The sequence below is a fragment of the Mytilus californianus genome, unplaced genomic scaffold (assembly GCF_021869535.1).
Source record: "Mytilus californianus isolate M0D057914Y unplaced genomic scaffold, xbMytCali1.0.p SCAF_2, whole genome shotgun sequence".
Classification (NCBI taxonomy): domain Eukaryota; kingdom Metazoa; phylum Mollusca; class Bivalvia; order Mytilida; family Mytilidae; genus Mytilus; species Mytilus californianus.
In genome coordinates this window covers 126,568,186-126,589,862 of record NW_026262668.1, presented here as the reverse complement: position 1 = coordinate 126,589,862, position 21,677 = coordinate 126,568,186, and the positions used below count along the sequence as shown (strand labels likewise).

The following is a 21,677-nucleotide window of genomic DNA, read 5'->3' as shown; positions in this document are numbered from 1 at the left end:
TAGGTGGATTAGCTGACGATAAACAGTTAGTAGTGTCAAACGATGGTGGGAGATCTGGCAGTATTGATTTTATTGCTCGCTCGTCATTCGTTAATATTGACCTTGACGGTAATTTCAAACAAAGACATTACAAGGAATTCCCTACGTTGCAATTTAGTGTCGGACATTTATGCCGAGTGATATTCAAAATGAAATGTCGAATTAAACCCATACTTACCATACATAATCCAGATTTAGATGGTAAGGGCGATAATTTAAAAAAAATATCCAAAATATAGACAAGCGGAATGAAAAAAGAAGAAAAAATACCAATGGAGCAAATTTAGACAATACCGTGGCAAAAAACAACCGACAAAAAAAAAACAAACTAAAAAAAGTGTAAATATTGAGTAAAGAGAACAACAAACCAGGGAAGACCCGAGTGTTCTGAAAGAATAAAAAAATTTTGCTCTACAAGTGGGATATAATTGTCAGTAATAACTTATAGTGTATGGGGTTTTATGTTTTAATACATGCAACAATGATTAATATAGAATAATAAAGTTTTGTAATTTTGTAATTTTTTTAAAAAATCACTAAAATAACAATTAGGGTCGGCTGGGGACATTACAACATATAAAACATGATTTCAATTTTCCAATTGTAAGGTAACATTTATGTGAATCAACATTCCAAAACAAAATGAGTCTGCATTTTGTGTATAAATCTCCCAGTTGACATAATTTTACAAATGGTTCCAATATATTATGAAGCGTTACCCTTTTTTCACATGATACGCAATGGATTGACAAGTCTTGAATTAAAGGATATATATGATTTTAAAAGGTCGCCTACGATTTTGGACGTGCTAACAGGAACTTAATAACATTTACTAATTGAATCATTGTGATAACTTAAATAAAGGCAACAGTAGTATACCGCTGTTTAATAGTCATAAATCGATTTAACTGAAACAAATCCGGATCACAAACCAAAACCGAGGAAAACACATCAACTATAAGAGGAAAACAACGGTACAACGAAACACTGAACTGCTACAAAAACAAACGCCAACATACATAGAAACAGACTATTTGATAACAACTGCCATATTCCTGACTTGGTACAAGACATTTTAAGAAAAAATGGTGGGTTGAACCTGGCTTTATGTTTTAAAACATAGGATACATGTATTAACATAAACGGTACTAATTTTTCTGCACCAGATGCCCATTTCGACAATCAATGTCTCTTCAGTGATGCTCGAGGCAGACTAATTGAAAGCTCCACAAAAATTTCAGTACCGTTTGATTACCTTAGCTGTATTTGGTTAAACCTCTCGAAATTTTGGGTCCTCCATGCTCTCTATTTTTGTACTTCATAAGGCTTTTTTAACTTTTTTTTATTCGAGCGTCACTGATTAGTCTTTTGTAGACGAAACGCGCGTCTGGCGTACACAATTTTCATGATGAGTTATTTTGCCACTTTTTGTAACAATATGAAGGTTTACTGTTTATTTTACCTAATTTGAATTGTATTTTGTCAGTCGTACCCAAAACCGAAGCACCGGAATATACAAAAGGTACGAATTAAATCAAGAACATACATAAGTATGCAGCTTAAAGAGAAAGTTTTAAATGACAATTTTGATAGTATCGCTTTGAAAAAGAAGAACAAAAATCATAAGTAGAACGCCGGTCAACATCATGTGCAAAAAGAAAAAAAGACGGAACAGATGAAAAGCAATATAAACAAAAGTAAAACGTTGCATAGAAAAAAGATCGAGCAACGCCAAAAAAACAAGAGTAAACTTTATGAAAAATAACGGAGCCAAAACAAAATTGTAAGTTGGAGACAATATCTGGGCAAAAAAGAATAAAACACGAATAGACATGCAACAGTGTACAAAATACTACCCAGAAAACCAAAGACTGAACAACACGAATCCTACCAAAAATCTGGGATGATGTTAGGTGCTCCGAAAGTATAAGCAGTTCTTACTCCATCAACGTTACTGAAAGCAAGCTGAATATTGAGATAAAGAACATGCTGTCTACCTCTCAGACTTTTTAAACGAAGCAAGATTCAAGTTGTGATATCATTTTGATAACGAAAAACAAACCATGGCTTTAAGAAACATTTCGAAAAGACAAACACCAGTTTAAAAACTCTACACAGAAAATTATTATCGAGAAACATAAATTTCAATAAAACAAAGGTGAATTTCGGTATTCGTGAAGAGTAAGAACTGCATCGTGTGAATCTAGACAGGTAATGATAAAGGGAACACATCTTTGGTCATCCTAGGCACAGAGGTCTTAAACAATCATATTAGTTAAAACAAATAATTTGTCTTATTTGCTCTTTTTTTATCTTTCGTCGTATTTCGTTTTTTTTGCTCTGGTATTGTCAGTTTGTTTTCAACTTAAATATTCCTTTAGTAACTTTCGCCTCTCTTTTTTTCATTTTTTTTTGTATAAGAAAACAGGATTTGTCCTGTCGTAAAATAAGAATTTTGCTTTTCTTTCTTTTATTTCAAACTGTCTTTAAATTGAGAATGAACAATACACTGAAAAAGGGAGAGAAGTCAAATATTTTTATTAAGTCAAATATTTTTATTAAATTTAACGAGAAACATAAAAATAGTATGTACTAGTATTCTCAACAAAATATTTAAGTTTCGATAATGCATTCGCACTACCCATAGATTACGATGTTTTATAGTAAATCGGAAGCCTTTTATTTAACGCTGATATAAAAGATGTTGCATGTAGTACATTAGAAATAGGTTTCATCGACTAGTAATTCAAATTAAATGTTGTTTGGATAAGGACACTGTTGTAAATTTGGTATTCACTTACGTAAAAGAGGGACGAAAGATACCAGAGGGACAGTCAAACTCATAGATCGAAAACAAACTGACAACGCCATGGCCAAAAGCTTTTTAAATTGTAAAGGTTAACTGTTGAGAGTGGAGAAATATCATAATACACGAATTATAGTGTTGGAATCCGTTTCTCTAATGAATTGTATCCTTCCTTTTCAAAGATTTGCAGAAAGTTGTGTTCTTTATATGTGACGTCATCAGGCATGGTCGCCTTTTTTCTTGACGTCACAATAGAAAATTCAGAAGAAACGAAGCAAATTTGACGTCATAATTAAAAGAGGGCCGAAAGATACCAGAGGGACAGTCAAACTCATAGATCGAAAACAAACTGACAACGCTATGGCCAAAAATAAAAAGACAAATAGACAAATAATAGTACAGATGACACAACATAGAAAACTAAAGACTAAGCAACACGAACCCCACCAAAAACTGGGGTGATCTCAGGTGCTCCGGAAGGGTAGGCAGATCCTGCTCCACATGTGGCACCCGTCGTGTTGCTTATGTTATTACAAATCCGGTAAATAGTCTAATTTGGTAGGTCACATTCGTGAAAAGGGAAGGGTATTGTAGTTACGACATCAGGAATATATCCGATATCATCTGTGAAACGGTTATTCCATAACGGTCAACCAACTCGTGATGGCGTCCGTAAAATTTACGGACGGATGATTTCAACTTCACCATTAGGAACTCTTGGTTTAATAGCTTCCTTGTGAGCAGCAATCCTTTATCAAGGGAATCATGATAGGAAATACAAGCCCGGGAATATCGTATCAATTGGGAGATATATACTCCGTATGCAGGCGCTGCTGGAATGTTGCTACATAGAAATGGAAAGTTCACAATTGGGAAGCTGAAATCATCTCTTTTGTCGTAAAGTTTTGTTTTCAACCGACCCTCATTGATAATTTCTAGATGTAAGTCAAGATATGAGGCAGACTTAACTGTATCTGTAGTATCCTTTACCTCTAGTTCGATGGGATAGATTCGTTCAACATAGTGACCAAATTTTGTATTATTTAGTGAGAGAACATCATCTATATAGCGGAACGTAAAGTTAAAGGATATTGCATACTTCTTATCTTTCTTCCTAAGAAGTTCCTGTATGAAGTCAGCCTCATAATAATAAAGAAACAAGTCGGCAAGAAGAGGGGCACAATTGGTTCCCATTGGAATTCCGACAGTCTGTTGAAAAACACGTCCTCCAAACGTAACAAATATGTTGCCAATCAAGAAATCAAGGATCTTGATAATGTCACTTTCAGAGAATTTTTTGTTTGAATCAAAGATATTCTTTACAAAGTAGGATTTATCCCTCCCCAGGACAAGATACTTGTATCTACGTTCGCCATTCTTTTTAATGAAATAAAGTAATACCAACTCTTTCAATTTGTCTTTTAGTTTGGAATGGGGAATACTTGTGTAAAGTGTAGAAAAGTCAAATGTTTTAATACTATTGCAAGATGAGAGAGTCTCAGATTGTATGTACTCTAAAAGATCTTTGGAATTTTTTAGTATCCACATCTGATTCACGCCACCTAGAATAGGCAGTTTCACCATAACTTAGGAGCCCGGCTTTGATTGCTGATAAAATAGATGTTAATAATTTAGAAAGAGGTTTCGTGGAGCACTTGGAAGACCCAGCAATATACCGTTGTTTGTAAGGACACTTATGTAGTTTATGTATCCCATACAGTGATTGAAGATCCAGTTCTTCATCTTTGGTTGAAATTCTAAAGGAACATAGAACAGACCTATGATTATCCCGGATTTCCTCTTTGGTAAGTGTCGTGAGGGTATATCTTGAGTTTCCAAGTGAATTGTAAATACCTAATTCATTTATCAAGCAGTTTATGTAATGATATATACAAACAAAAACGATGTTGTTTTGGGCTTTATCTGCGGGGACAACATCATATTTGTCATGGAGGTAAGACAAGTGTTTTGCAACATTTGGGTATTGATAGGCCCATTTAGTTTCTTAATTCGGATTTGTATCAACGACCTCACAGCCTTAAGCCATTCGGAAAGAGTATCTACGTCTTCTTTCTCGCGTTTAGCCCATTGCCTGGCATAATCCTCGACTAAATCCATCAGTATTTTGAAGTTGTATTTAGGCTAACGACATTCGGACCTTTGGATAACAAATTTCGCAGGGAAGTGTTATTGACAATGTTGAGGTCTCCGGTAATAACGTGGCCAGCTGGATTATATGTGAATTGGGAACTAGCACAGGTGCGATCAGGAGGTTTAGACTTGAAGTCGTCAATGTTGAGATCTTGCAAAACGTGTTTTTAATTGAAAAGTTTAGTTGCAATTGGTTTGGTATAGGTATCAGAAATTATTGGTAAAGACTGATCTTTAAAATAAGGAGGTATTTTCGACTGAACTAATTTATGATGAATGATATTGCCTAAGTTGACGCCATCGAGACCTTTGTTGGCAAAGGAAAGTTTAAGAAAAGATCTTTTCTCTTTTTCATCTTTTCCAACGCGAACTGGTTTGAAAAGTCTGTGACTTGCAATATCCGAAATGATAGCTGTAAGTTTGTATTGGTTTGAATGAGTGTTTGTAACAGTGGTTTCCAAACATAAATGGAACAGAGAATGAAGTTTTGAAAGGGGTAATAAAATACAGTTTCGTGCGAATGTGATGAATACCTAACGGCTTTTGTATTAATGGCAGCAAGTCATTAATAGAGACATCATGCAAAGTAGGTGATGTATACTGACGATGACCATGACTGCGTCTACGTCGAGGAGTACAGTTGAAAATATTCATCACATTCACCGAACTACAGGGAGGACTAGATATAATTCCTATACCATCAATTTTGTCATTGCAACCATATGGTGTCGCAGTTCCCAATTGTCGAATCCAGTAGTCCTCATTTTTGCTTACGGAGAGGCGTTGCAAGTTGAGGATTGTTAGTCTTGTGGTATATTTTTTCGATAATACGAACTGTCATAGAAACGATGGAATGATCAGGCTGATTAAAATGCTGGTACAGAATGTCGTTTGCATTGAGGTTGATATCTGATCTATGGCCGCACATACGTTTGTTTAGCCTTCCTTTCGTTTCACCGACGTAAACCAATCCGCAAAGATTACTCTCTAATCCGTAGACGACATTTATAGATTTACAATTCAGATCATTGTAACTTCTAGTAAAATAAGACTTTTTAGTTAAATTGCTAATGAATTGAGCATCTGTTATTAAAATTTCACAAGATTTGCAGCCATTAGTTCCACATTTCGAAATGAGACAGTGTTGTTCAGAGTCATCAAAATCCAAAATGTCTTTAAGGAGAACTGAACATGGCTGTGTATGTGTACTATTGCTATTGGCACTAGTATGATGATCTGAATGAGTCATGTTTGGGATATTTGTCATGTCCGGTGATGAGGGGACACCTGCATTATCAGACGACACCGTGTCCATGGTGACGTCTGTTTCGTAAATGAAGATAATGTTAATATATGTTTAAAAATAAAATTTCAATTTAAAAGTCTAATTTGCAACAATGTCTACTTCAAACTATACTATGCTTAAATTCTCAATTTTGATTTTATTGAATAGTGTCTACTTACAATGGCAAAAGCAATCAAGAAAACAATCAAAGAAAAAACAAAAAAGCCGAAGTTTTCACACAACTCATCATAGGTTTTCGATCAAAATTACATACCAACTTACTTTCGCGAACGATTTATTTTCGTAACTTTTGCAATTAGAAAAATAACGCGAATATCTATAAATTGGATCTTTCCTATATTAAAAACACCAAGGTACTTAGAAAATCACGAACTTAAATTGCCGCGAAGTGGACTAGAATAACCTAACCGCGAAATAAAAGAATCCGCAAAAATAAGTTGGTTTATAGTAAATGAACAATAATTTATATTCATTATTGTTGATGCAAATAACACTTTATAAATTTCGTTTGTCCGAAGCATTTTTCTAGATTTCCCTTCATCAGGGACTTTTAAACCTGAAAATTTGAAACGTTAGGAGCAATATGACTATAAATAAACTCATCATAGATACCAGGATTGAAATTTTGTATTTGCGCTAGACGCGCGTTTCGTCTACAAAAGCCTCATCAGTGACGCTCGAATCAAAAAAAGTTAAAAAAGCCAAATAACGTACGAAGTTGAAGAGCATTGAGGTTCAAACATTCTTAAAAGTTTTTCTAAATACAGCTAGGGTAATCTATTCCTGAGTTAGAAAAGCCTTAGTATTTCAAAAATGCAAAGTTTTGTAAACAGTTAATTTTTAATAATGACCATATCAATGATAATTCATGTTAACACAGAAGTGCTGACTACTGGGCTGGTGATAAGGGACATAGCAAAATACCAATTTATCTAAAATAAAATTTACTTGAGGGATTTGGAACCAAAGTTTCTGAATGTTATTTTTTTATACCGATGTTTGATATTTATTACAGAAGCTATTGAGAAGTTATTAAGTACCGAGAGGCGACATAAACTTGCCACTTGTGTGTCAGAAGATGAGGGATTTGACTTGTCAATACGGCCTGGAGTTCCTGCTGGAACCGTATCAAAAGTATCAATCATGTATGGTAGTGTTGAGAGTAAAAACTTCAGATTTATTTTGCTTTGGAAACAATCAACAAAAGGTGAAGTGTTGGATATAAAAGACTTCATTAATGCGTTTCATGACATCGATAGGGGCGATTTAGCTTTTGGTATAATGGATGCTTTGGACAAATGTAGACCATTTAAAAAGTAAAGTTTAAGCCAACAAACTTTTGTTGATTATCTTTGGTTGATTTATAATAGCTATAATTGTATAAAAGTTCAGATTACTGGTGTTCCTACATTTGCTAAATCCCATGAATTTCTACATCAAAGTAACAATTACAACCTTGAATGCCAGTTTCCGCCTGCAATCACTGAGTATACACATGGTTATGAATTAGAAGTCTTAGTTTACGCCTATCATAATTGTGTGCCTGATACATGCATCAAAGTTTGATTTTCCTTTACAGTTTATTTAATTATTATTTAAATTTAAAAAGTGTTAACCCAATATAATAAAAATGACAGATAAACAAAATCTGTAGCAAAAGTCTTTTCTACTGACAACTGCAGGCATGACTAGCATTAGTCTTGTAAAAAGTTAAGCATAACATAGCACTGTTAAACGATAGAATCATTACTATCGCGGCCATTATAACTTTCACTAAGAGAATCCTTGTCATATTCCTTTTTAGCATTAACCTCGTTTTGACTTGAAATTGATAATGACGAAAATTTTCTTTTTTGTTCTGGACTGCCTACTGGCTTCACCTTGTTTCCGTTTGTGCGTTTGGTAGCAGATATTCCTATGATATCATCTTCTGTGTTATCCTTATGTTTCTTTTGACCAATTAACTTCTGTTGTGTAGCTTCTTGAACGACCCGCAGCATACCTGGTTTATCGTTATTAACATATTTCGCCTTTTTTGTCCATCTACCCAAGACATGTTCTACTAATTTTTTGTGCTTCAGGTATAATGCACCTTGAAGATGTTCAGCATTTGCTCCAACAACAGCTTTAAGGTCCTTTAACGGTTTAATCTTCTCTGGTAGCACTTGTCTATCACCATGTGGAATTGTTTTTGTTTTATCACAGGTGGGTTCATTTTTAGATGGGGCTGTAGCTTCTGTAGACGCCAAAAGTTCAACAATCTTCATATCCATTTTTGCCTGTTTAATTTCATTACTTTCTTTAATATCAGTTGTGGCTGATATATGTATTAATGTAGAAAATCTATGGTACAACATACAGAGAAATTGAATCAAAAGAAGTAAACCAAAAACAACAGCAAAAAGTAAAGCTATTGGCACTATTGAAACCGGATTATTATCACATATTATGGATATAGACAAAGAATCCTTGAAAGTGTTAACTTGGGTTAATCCAAACATAACTGTAACTAAGATTGCATTTAACAAGTAAACGAACAGTGACACTTTGTTACGCAATTCAATTAATTCTTCTTGAACTTTGGTCTCTTGGTCTTTATTCTTTTCTAATGGCTTTAAATATTGCTTTATTTTTGATTTCCAAAATTTCCATTCGTCCTTATGAATCTTTTGAACCGTTTTATCGGCATAGTAATGACATTCATTGTCATCTTTATTTTTATCATCTTCCCCGTCGTCTAGATTTTTACTTTCATCATTTTTTCCAGTAAACACATCTGAGTCTTCGGCCACTTCTTCCTCATGCTCTTTATCTACAAGTATTTCAAAATTACGCAATAACACTCTATCATATCAAAAATTAAAGTTTAACAGTAAGTTAAAAGGTATTTCAAATTTTCAGGTATTTATAAATTGATTTCAGTGATTTATGTTTAGATGAAATAAAGTTTTCTATACGTTTTGTTTTAAAACGCACGTTCCTAGGATATAAAATATTTCATACCCTAGAATATGTGATCATATGAATGTATTCACAAAGGAAGAAAAAATATAAGCATTTTCAACTATAACAACTGGTTTTTGTAAACATTCAGGTATAAAGTTTATAAAAACCATCATTTTCTACAGATAATTAATTAGTGGTATACATTTTGAAGTGTTTGTTTGATACCCTTTTCACTTTTGCTGTCTCCTCCTCGATTCTCGTTCTTGTTCACCAAAACATTCATTTCATTCATCATATTGGTATAAATAAAGTCTTCCTTTGTATATTTGTTTGTTGGACAAAATAAACAGCTGAAAGATCAAATACTCTTTGTTTAATAATGGAGCTGACATTAGATATATCCAATTACAATATATTTACCATTAGTGTTGTTTATGTGTTAAGAAATATGAGATAGTATGAATGAGTGTGTGTACTTATGAGTAAACATTGCAAAATATGCATATTGCAGTCAATCCAATGATTTGCTCGTTGAGTACTAGTTATGCTTTATATTTTATGTATAAAGTAAAATCACAAAAATACTGAACTCCCAGGAAAATTCAAAAAGGAAATTAATGTCTCTTCAATGATGTTAGGAATCGAAACGGTATTTGGAAGGCCATATAATTAACCTCAATTTAGGATAGACTCTTAAATTTTGAAAGAGTTAAAATAGGATGAACGGATCATATAAACCCGAAGGCAAATATAAAACAAACACAAACGAAAAAATATAAACAAGTCTAAATTGAAAACAACGTTCAAACCTATGATTGCGTTGAATAAAAACCGCAATTTTTATTCCATGTGCATGCAAAACAAATTTCTTGGTAGAGGGGTCTAAATACAGCACAAACAACATTTTCCAAAAGACCAAATGAGTGAAAAAGTATATTTTAACAAAACGCATTTGACTAGCAGGTCGAACAACTGATGTTCTTAAACCCTGCTGACTGCCATTGGCGATTGCCAAATAAACGGATCACAAGATGTAACAAAATAGATCTTGTTATTAATTTATTACCAAACAGAAAACAATAAACTTGCGGAAAAGATGGTATACCGCAAACATGAGGTGCAAATATTTGTACACCATATCCGGATTTCGACAATTAATGTCTCTTCAGTGATGTTAGGAATCGAAACGGTGTTTTGAAGGCCATATAGTTTACCTAAATTAAGGATAGACTCTTAAATTTTGAAAGAGTCAAAATAGGATGAACGGATCATATAAAGCCAAAGGCAAATATAATACAATCCCAAACGAAAAAATACAAACAATTCTAAATTGAAAACAACGTTCAAACCTATGATTGCGTTGGATAAAAACCGCAATTTTTATTCCATGTGCATGCAAAACAAATTTCTTGGTAGAGGGGTCTAAATACAGCACAAACAACATTTTCCAAAAAACCAAATAAGTGAAAAAGTATATTTTAACAAAACGCATTTGACTAACAGGTCGAACAACAAATGTTCTTAAACCCTGCTGACTGCCATTGGCGATTGCCAAATTAACGGATCACCGATGTAATAAATGGATCTTAATTATAAATTTAATACTCAACAGAAAACAATAAACTTGCGGAAAAGATGGTATACCTCAAACAAAAGGTGGAAAGGTTTTTGTACACCATATCCGGATTTCGACAATTAATGTCTCTTCAGTGATGTTAGGAATCGAAACAGTATTTGGAAAGCCAATAAATTTACCTCAATTTAGGATAAATTTAAATTTTGAGGTGTCAAAATAGGATGAACGGATCATATAGACCCGAAGGCAAATATAATACAAGCCCAAACGAAAACATATAAACAAGTCTAAATTGAAAACAACGTTCAAACCTGTGATTGCGTTGGATAAAAACCGCATTTTTTATACGTGTGCATGCAAAACAAATTTCTTGTTAGAGGGGTCTAGATACAGCACAAACAACATTTTCCAAAAGACAAAATAAGTAAAAAAGTATATTTTAACAAAACGCATTTGACTAACAGGTCGAACATCAAATGTTCTTAAACCCTGCTGACTGCCATTGGCGATTGCCAAATTAACGGATCACCGATGTAATAAAGGTATCTTAATTATAAATTTAAAACTAAACAGAAAACAATAAACTTGCGGATATATATATATGCTATGGTATACAAATTTTTGCACCTCATGTTTGCGGTATACCATCTTATCCGCAAGTTTATTGTTTTCTGTTTGGTATTAAATTGATAATTAAGATCCATGTTTCATCTCGTGATCAATTTATTTGGCAATCGTCAATGGCAGTCAGCAGGGTTTAAGAACATCAGTTGTTCGACTTGTTAGTCAAATGCGATTTGATGAAATATACTTTTCACTTTTTTTGGTCTTTTGGAAAATGTTGTTTGTGCTGTATTTAGACCCCTCTACCAAGAAATTTATTTTACATGCACACGTATAAAAATTGCGGTTTTATCCAACGCAATCATAGGTTTGAACGTTGTTTTCATTTTAGACTTGTTTATATTGTTTTCGTTTGGGCTTGTATTATATCTTTGGGTTTATATGATCCGTTCATCCTATTTCGACTCTTTAAAATTCAAGAGTCTTTTCTAAATTGAGGTAAATTGTATGGCCTTCCAAATACCGTTTCGATCCCTAACATCACTGAAGAGACATTAATTGTCGAAATCCGGATATGGTGTACAAATTTTTGCAACTCATGATTGCGGTATACCATCTTATCCGCAAGTTTATTGTTTTCTGTTTGGTGTTAAATTAATAATTAAGATCCATGTTACATCTCGTGGTCAATTTATTTGGCAATCGTCAATGGCAGTCAGCAGGGTTTACAAAAATCAGTTGTTCGACCTATTAGTCAAATGCGATATGTTAAAATATACTTTTCACTTTTTTGGTCTTTTGGAAAATGTTGTTTGTGCTGTATTTAGACCCCTCTACCAAGAAATTTGTTTTGCATGCACATGGAATAAAAATTGCGGTTTTTATTCAACGCAATCATAGGTTTGAACGTTGTTTTCAATTTAGACTTGTATATATATATATATATATATGTGTGTGTTTACGCCTATCTTATATGACAATTTAAAAAATACTATTGATAAGAAGTATTAACACTATAGAGTATAAAAATACGAAGAATATGACTGCCAATGAGTCAACTATCCTTTAGTGCCGAAATTACCTGTATGCAAGCAACTAGATGCCGAACTTTCACAATGAGCAAAACCATGCCATATAATAAGCTATAAAGACTCCGACATGATGTGATACTATTCAAACAAAAACTAACGGCATGATTTATGACAAAACAATAAACGAAAATCAAATATGACAGACAGCAACAAAAGGCGATCGCTCAACTCACCCCTATGGACAGTGATGTAAAAGCACAACATTAGTACAAACTATAAAAATCGGTTGGAAATGGTATGACTTTACTCATCAGATAGGCAGAAAGCACATAAATAGTTATTTCAATGGCAATCATACAAAATCTTTTAATTTCATTGTAATATATACCAAACAGCGACAACTCAAATTCGTTTTTCTTATGCGCGTGTTCTGGTTATTTGTTATACTAATACTGTAAAGGTATAAGAATAGAAACGGGGAATGTGAAAAAGAGGCAACAACCCAACCAAAGAGAGCAGAAAACATCAATGGGTCTTTAATGCAGCGAGAAAATCACACACCCGGAAGCTGGCCCTTACACAATTATGTATACTAACGCAGCGAAACGGACGCCACTCTAAACTCCGAAACACACAAATGAACCCAAATCACAAAAAAAAAAAAAATAAAAAAGACTACCAAAGGCTAGAGGTTCCTGACATGAGACAGGTACAAAAATGCGGCGGGTTTAAATATGTCTAGTGAGATCTCAACCCTCCCCCTATACACCTAGCCCGTGTGAAAAAAACAAACACACAGCAAAACGCACAGTAAAACTCAGTTTAAAAGAAGTCCGAGTCCAATGTTAGAATAGGTAACAGAATAAACAAAGCAAAATGGCAATGATAAACATCAATTAACAAAGGACTGCTAGCAGTTACTGGCGTGCCAGCTCCAGACTTCAATTAAACAGATTGAAAGGCTATAACGCAGCGCCCCTTTAATAGCAGACTTGTTTTTGTACTGTCATGAATCACAGTTTATGACCAAACTCAATAAAGACACGTCTAAATTGCATTTAATTGATAAATTCAACAACACTTACCGTTATCTTGATGATATTTTTTCGTTAAATAATCAAGAATTTTCTCAATATACTGCCGAAATTTACCCAAAGGAACTTATTTTTAATAAATCAAATTTAAACGGTCACAACTGTCCTTTCCTTGATTAAGATATCTCGGTTTTACACGGGAAACTCCACACTAAAATTTACGACAAAAGGGACGATTTTTCGTTCCCTATTTTTAATTTTCCCTTTTTGGATGGTGATGTTCCTTTGGCACCATCTTACGGTGTTTATATTTCACAACTCATTCGCTATGTCCGTGTCTGTTGTGACGTTTTTGATTTTTAACGAACGTAATCTATGTATTACTGGTAAATTATTAAGCCATGGATTTCGTTACCACAAATTCCTTAAAACCTTTACTAAATTCTTCCACAGATATAAAGATTTGGTTTTGAAGTTTGGTTGTACCTGTAGAAAACTTATTTCATACGGGATTGCACATCCTCATTTCTACGGCAACACTGTAATTAGATCATTAAATATTGTTTTTATTGGTACTAATATTGATTTTGTTATCAGTAAATTAAAAGCAAACTAAATAGTATTGTTATATACATATACACATTCATGGATCTGCAATCTGTCGGTACTTGTATCTTGTCATTGCACAAGGTCATGTTTTTCTCTGGCTGTTTATGACGTCTTTACACTAAATCCATTGGATGTTGGATGTGTATGGATTGATAATTTAGTCTTAGATGCATGATTCTTTTTATTAGTTGTTAGTGGCTTTGAACTATTGAACTAGCTGTCAGTAACTGCGAGTACTCTCAGATTTGTACTTAGTGTCTTTTTATTGTTTGGATGTACAAGTACCCGGCCACGTCCACTTGTATTTGTAGTATTTGTATTGTTATCCATCTGATGAGTTAAGCCTCTTTCAACTGATTTTTATAGTTCGTTCTTATGTTGTACTGTTACGTCACTGTTCCAGGTTAGGGGGAGGGTTGGGATCCCGCTAACATGGTTAACCCCGCCACATTCTGTATGTATGTGCTTGTCCCAAGTCAGGAGCTTGTAATTCAGTGGTTGTCGTTTGTTTGTTTTCCGTTCATTTTTTGTACATAAATAAGGCCGTTAGTTTTCTCGTTTGAATTGTTTTACATTGTCATTTCGGGGCCTTTTATAGCTGACTGTGCGGTATGGGCTTTGCTCATTGTTGAAGGCCGTACGGTGACATATAGTTGTTAATTTCTGTGTCATTTGGTCTCTTGTAGAAAGTTGTCTCATTGGCAATCATACCACATCTTCTTTTTTATATGTCTTCATCATATGAAAATTAACCACAATCCCTCCCATGGTTTAGTATCATGCAAGCATAAATTAAACGAGAAAAATAGCCTTTCTTAAAACAAATTAGTTAAAACAACATCACAAGGGCTCTCAAGGTAAATTTTGCATCGAACGACATCGTTAACCAAATTAAATTTATTTGTATCTGAAACACAATACTAGAATATAGAATTAAAAACCATTCCAAACAATTGACGGTCTTTTCACCCTTTTTGATCAGACAATTTGTATTCAAAACGGCATGGCTAGTGTTAGAACATAGCTTTTTTCACAATGATTGCCAAAATACAAAGTTAATAGAACGTTTTTTTTATTAAATAAGGGAGTTAATAAGCCACTTCCGGTCATATAATAGTTAACTTTACACTGATAGAAATATGGTTTCTATATACTTTTGCTTGAGGTACGAAATATAAGTTATTACTTCCGGATTACAAAACTTTGCCTCCGGTTTCATATGAAAGGTTACTTCACACTGATTCCCCAAATTTATAGTTCTAGGTACTTTTACATTCAATAAGTGCAAACTATGGGTTTTATATATGTTTACTACAAGTGATAAGTAAGAGATCATATCAATGACATCCGATATTGTGTACTACTGTTTGTCTGTTTGTCTGTTAGTCTTTTTCTTTTTTAGCCATGGCTTTGTCACTTTATTTTCGACTTATGAGTTTGAATGTCCCTTTGGTATCTTTCGCCTCTCTTTTAGTACAAGCTGTTTCTAGAAGGTAAGCAAAATGATGCGCCTGGATATATTATACTTTGTACTTCTCAACTTATTTCCTTGAGATCATACTTTATCAGCTGATTGAGTTATTCTTTCATTAATTAAACCCACTGTTTTTAGTCACGTTTTTATTCGATTGATTTAATCGTCAAACGCATGACGACTTGAATTTTGTGCAGTCAGTTCAAATAAGTCCTTTGTCGGTCTTGTTAATCGTTTCTAATCTTATATTGACAGAAAAGTACATCACAGTGAATTTGCCCCGCATTTCAATTTGAAGTAGAATATTATAATTACGTTTGAATATGAATCAAAGGAGATATTGGGTATACATCAATGAGACATCATCCATTCGACTTAAAAAAAAAACCTAGTGGTAATGATAAAATTTTAGCAGAACTATATATCAAGCTCAAAATCTCCACTAGTCTGGCTTAGTTGTGAATAGATGTAGCATTAATATCAACATTAAGCTATAATTATGTCATTTTCGGGGTAACTGTCTCACTAGTTACCATCCCGTTTATAACTTTATTCCAAACAATACAAGAAGTTATAAAAAATTGAATTTAACAAGAAATATATTCAATTGTCCTAGTCTTTTATTCTACTGACTTGATTTTGCATCGAATAATTACTTTTGATTTAATGACATAAAACATTACATGTTCACAATTTCTCATTTCATAAAAACATTTTTCATTTCTTTAGAAATTTACAAACTCGAGTTTATAGTCCTTAGATACATTGTCATGTATCTGCACGATTTGTAAAATTAGTATAACTTAACACTGATTTATTTATATATCATATTGTTTTTTTTATGATTCTATGTTACTGTTACTTTTGTAAATACAGCTTCAATCCATTTTGACTGCACAGGATGCACATTTCGACAATCCATGTCTCTTCAGCGATGTTCGAGGCCAACATATTTGAAAATCTAAAACCAAATACATACGTCGAAGCGCTGATAAAGTACAAACTATATTAAACTTACCTAACAAAATTACCAAGCGAACAAAAATACCCACTTTCTTCTTTTTCTGGTATATGCGTCTTCTTTGGGGAATCAGATTCGGTTTTTTGCTTAGTTTCCCTAGTTCCCCATGAAACAACATGTAAATTTCCAATAGAATACAAGAACATTAGCATAGACATCGATGGTATGGCCACGAAGTACAGAATTCCGGGCATTATACATAAAAATTCCTGTTATATAATAAAAACATTGTTTGTCAATATTTTTAAAGCAGTAAATAATACAATATTTTAATTTTTGATAAAACCTTGGTTCTGACAGTTTCACTATTGTTTATTATCTCATGGTCGTTTCGTTATCAATATTACAACTACATAAAGCTTGATTATGAGCGCCAATGATTAACAAAACAGAAAAACGCTTTGAACGGAGCAAAATGTGTATGTTTGACATTTATTTTTTGGGGGCCCGAATTTTCTTACCCTCGACCGGGACATATAAAAAGAACTGTCGTTTGATGAATTATGTATTGTACTACTTTAAATCAAATACTCATATAACAGCAGTATAAGGGGAATTAACTCTGATCAAGTTTAAATATCTTATATTTTGTCTTTTCAACACTTGCCTTTGGATGCACTATTGCTGATATAACAAACACTCCAGCTACAAACAACAGTAAGATGGTGGTTATCGAACACAAACCCTCATTTAAAGCATCTCTTATTACACCAATCATTACAATAACCATGACTATCACATATACTGCAGACAGAACGGCGGCATATTGAAGCTGAATGGATAAAGTATTAAGTATTAACAAATTTTACAAAATCAGGATTTAATTTATTGCACGCGCAACTAATTGAGCGCGAATATACATATACTATTGTTACGTCTAGGAGAAGTTCTAAACTCCCCCATCTCAAGAGTCAGTTTACCATCGTGAAGATATTTTACCCCATCATAGGAAGACCCTGCTCTAGCACCATATATAAAAAGAGTACTCCACTAGCACAGCCTAATAGGGCGGTTATATATCCACTAGGCCACGAGAAGCACTTTTCGTAAGTGCAACTTATAGTTTTATTAATCACATTGAAACCACTATATCATAAGAGTAATAATTGTGTAAATGTATATGGAGATGAATAGGATTCATGAAGCACATTTTGAACACACTACTTCAGTTATATTGGTTCGTTCAAGTAATTTACAGGTTTTTGCTTTGAAAATAAATAAATTTTCTTTTAATTTCATTTCAGCAATAGAACCAGTTTTTTGCTCCATATAATAGATTCACATCGCCCCTTGGTTTTGTATGACTTTGCATGTTTCTTTACGATCATCGATAAATATATTTTCTATATTAGTTATAAACATGTATCAAAAAACATACCTGTCTCTGTGACGAGGCATATAAACACATCAAAAGAAATATGCCAACAGGAATGAGGTTGAGAATGAGTGCCAACCATGGTGGAATTGCTTCAAATCCCAAAATAATAGCACCTAATATCAGCATAAATATTGAGCCTGGTGTAAGTAATGTTGATACAAACAGGAAGACATGATAGACTATGTACAAGAACGAAATATTTTGGTTTGTTTTCGTTACTTTCTTATAATCTAATATTAAATCTAGAATGTTTGCCATTGTAGAAGGAGTCCATCTACGACGCTGATTGAAAAATTCGTAAAACCCTTCAGGTGCAAAAGTGTATGAATCCGATTCTGCGCAATACTCAATTTTCCATCCTTTCTTTAAAAGCAAAGTGCATAACCATCTATCCTCACCTGAAATATACAATGATTAGGGATACCCGTGACCTCTTCCATGCTAGCATTTATATATTTGTTGTATGGACATCCCAATTTAATATACAGGAGCCTTCACCAGCAACCTCCGAAAGACGTTCTGACTGAACTAGTTCTTTTCAGATCTTGTATAATAAAGCGAAAACCTCAAATAAAATAGATTACATCACTGCATCGATAGTGAAAAGCAATTTAATGTTGTTTTTTTCGATGCTCTGCAAAACGTACTAGTATATCATATCATCGGACATGGTAGATTTTTGTGACGTTATAATAGCAGAAATCAAAAGGAAGAAAATGTGATATGAATTGAGTTTTGACTTATGAAGTGTTTAGATCAAGCGAAACATAGATGATATATATAGGATAATGGCATTTTTGTTTTTGATACTGACTTTATTAGCAAGAATAACAAGTGAGCCTGCTAGGGCGAGCTGATATTCGAGCTGATGACGTCAGTATCAAAAAAATAAAATGCCATTATTCTTTTTATAGACAATTTGTCTGTTTATTGAGAATATGAAGTAAAATGAAATAGTTAGTAATACTGCTTTTACGCGTAAAAACGTTGGGATAGTTGCTCGTTTGCATGAATGAAGTCGCGTTGATTCCATTGATAAATTGACGCGGGTGGACTTGAGCACGTGACCTTGCTGCACTGATACATAACGTCATTGCCTCATATTTTCGAGTATCAAGTCTTGTTCATGATCTTAAAAATGTTAGGCAGTAAGATCAAAGGAAAAATGTACAAATTGCCGATAAAAAAAAATAATCAACCAAGTGAAAAGTATAAGTAGGCTAAGAATTTGAGAAGATAGTGGAAAATTGACATAAACAATACACGTTGGTAATAATTAGTTGTAAAGAAAATACTTGATATTACTAATAAAATTATCTCTATATTAAAATTTTGTTATTTTTTTTAACATGAATGTTGATACAAGATATTGTTACGTAACTATTTTTTCTTCTACTTTGATGACATAGATACCTTGGTCATATTGAACATACTGTTGAGCCTCAGACGCTACGGTTGTATACGTTTCCAGAATGTCGGAGTGTAATATTGCAGAACCGCGAAATAAGCTAAAACAACCAGGACTGCACAATACACAACCAATCACGTGTTCTGTTGCTTTCTGTAACCAATGACTGATTGCATATTCAAACTGTTGATACCACACCATTGGACCTGCAAGGCATTATCATATTAACCTGAAAGCAACTATTTTTGGCGAAAAAAAAATTAGTTTCATTTTAAAATAAGTTCACTTTGTCGTAAAATGTTATTTATATCATATTTTATACAACAATTCATTATTAGTCAACGACATATATACCTGTTAGATCAATACAATGTATATCTGATCAGATTTATATACATGTTAGATCAATACAATGTATATCTGATCAGATTTATATACATGTTAGATCAATACAATGTATACCTGAACCGATTTATATACATGTTAGATCAATACAATGTATATCTGATCAGATTTATATACATGTTAGATCAATACAATGTATACCTGAACCGATTTATATACATGTTAGATCAATACAATGTATATCTGATCAGATTTATATACATGTTAGATCAATACAATGTATATCTGATCAGATTTATATACATGTTAGATCTTTACAATGTATACCTGTTCCGATTTATATACATGTTAGACCTATACAATGTATACCTGAACCGATTGGATGAATCCTCCCACATGCAGCACCAACTATTTTTGACTTGTTCATTCGTCTCATTAAACTTAGCACTGCTTCTGGCTCAAAATCAACGTCTCCATCAAGGGCTAAGAGAAACGTATTTTCTGCTGCATCTTGAAGCCCAGATCTGCCGAACTTGTTTTGTAACTTCCATTTCAATACGTAAAGCATGTACATCACCTTTATTGATGAAAACAGAAAAAAACGTTATAGAAGATACACATCTACTTTTACAAATAAATGAGAGATATGGGTTGGTAGTTATCTGTAGCACTTACAACATAAACAGGAGAACTTATTCCGTAGGTAACGTTCTTGTTGTTTCTACATAATCTATTAATTAAACAAAGCATATGGAGTAAAATATTAGAAGTAAAACAAAAATACCGAACTTAAATGTAAATTCAAAAAGGGGATGTCCATAAAATCTGACAAAATCAAACGTTATCAATCAACGGAACAAGTGAAAAACAACTGTCATATTCCCGACTTGGTACAGTCATTTCCCGAAGAAAATAGTCGGTAAACCTGGTTTTATAGCTAGCTAAACCTCCCACTTGTATGACAGTTGTTTATAGTTCCGTCATTCAAATGAATGACAAATTATCTCCAACAAATGAGGTTTTTCAAGGCGTCCAACATATATCTTGCATCTCTTTTTATTCATTCTTAAAAGTATGTTTGACATTAAAAACATTTCAAGATGACTCCTGTGTAATAATGACTGAACATAAACTTTAGAAATATATTACAACATTTACATTTATAGACTCAATTTTAATATTTGAAATAATAAGATTCCTGGTGGTTCATAATTTAGTGCCAAGTGTAATTAATATCTGTCCTATTGGATATAATGAATTCAAAGTAGACAAATATAACAATTGACAGTGCATGTTTATGCAGTACCGAATATGGTGATTAAAGATATATATGAGCTGACATAGTGATAACAACAAAACACTTATAGTTTGTTTTAATTCAGATCAGACCACAATGATCTGTTAAATTCAATAACTATTTACTAGCGATCTACTCTTTATTATCAACGATAAACGTGAAGATGTTGTTTTGCAGAACCTTTTTATGTAGAATATGCTTAAGTTCTTTAGGAAATCCACTAAACTAATCTGTTTAATTACCTGACTCCATCGTTTTTTGTGTCGTATTTTATTCTTATCTTTCAGATGAGCGACCAAATCATTTCCTCCAGGTAGTGTCCAGGTAATCCTTGCGCCATACGGAGTTCTCATCATCTCGCCATCACGAAGTGCTATTCTTTTCTTGTGAACAACGCTAAGAACAAATGGGAAAAAATTAAACAAAGAAGTTGAAACGATAAGATTCCTGTATACATTTTATCGACTTTTCAATGAAAAAGAAAACTTATATGCAGAATTATTTTAGTCCGCGTCATATAAAATGTAGAGCCCTTAGAACGGTGCCGTGAAACTGGCTAGTAAATATTAGCTCAATATATCAAGCACTTTCGTGTCGTCAATGGTTGAATTCTCTCTGTACGCGTACAGCAAGGAGTTTTCATCAAAAGATAAATTACATTTGAACACTTACCATGCTGAATTGTTTTCAGA

The 21,677-nt window shown here is 33.3% G+C and overlaps 2 protein-coding genes across 2 annotated transcripts in view; one reads left to right on the top strand and one right to left on the bottom strand.

Annotated features, from left to right (window-relative positions):
• The window catches only part of LOC127730944 (uncharacterized), a 151,598-nt gene extending 150,019 nt beyond the window's left edge, over positions 1–1,579 (top strand). The window contains exon 14 of the mRNA XM_052239574.1: positions 1,526–1,579. Coding sequence (XP_052095534.1) covers positions 1,526–1,572 — 47 coding nt within the window. The 3' untranslated portion in view covers positions 1,573–1,579. The remainder of the gene's footprint in view (positions 1–1,525) is intronic.
• LOC127730941 (chitin synthase chs-2-like) overlaps positions 1–21,242 on the bottom strand; it is a 134,871-nt gene extending 113,629 nt beyond the window's left edge. Inside the window, exon 1 of the mRNA XM_052239569.1 lies at positions 21,228–21,242. The gene's annotated coding sequence lies outside the window, so the exon portion shown is untranslated. The remainder of the gene's footprint in view (positions 1–21,227) is intronic.
• Positions 21,243–21,677: the final 435 nt, after the last annotated feature.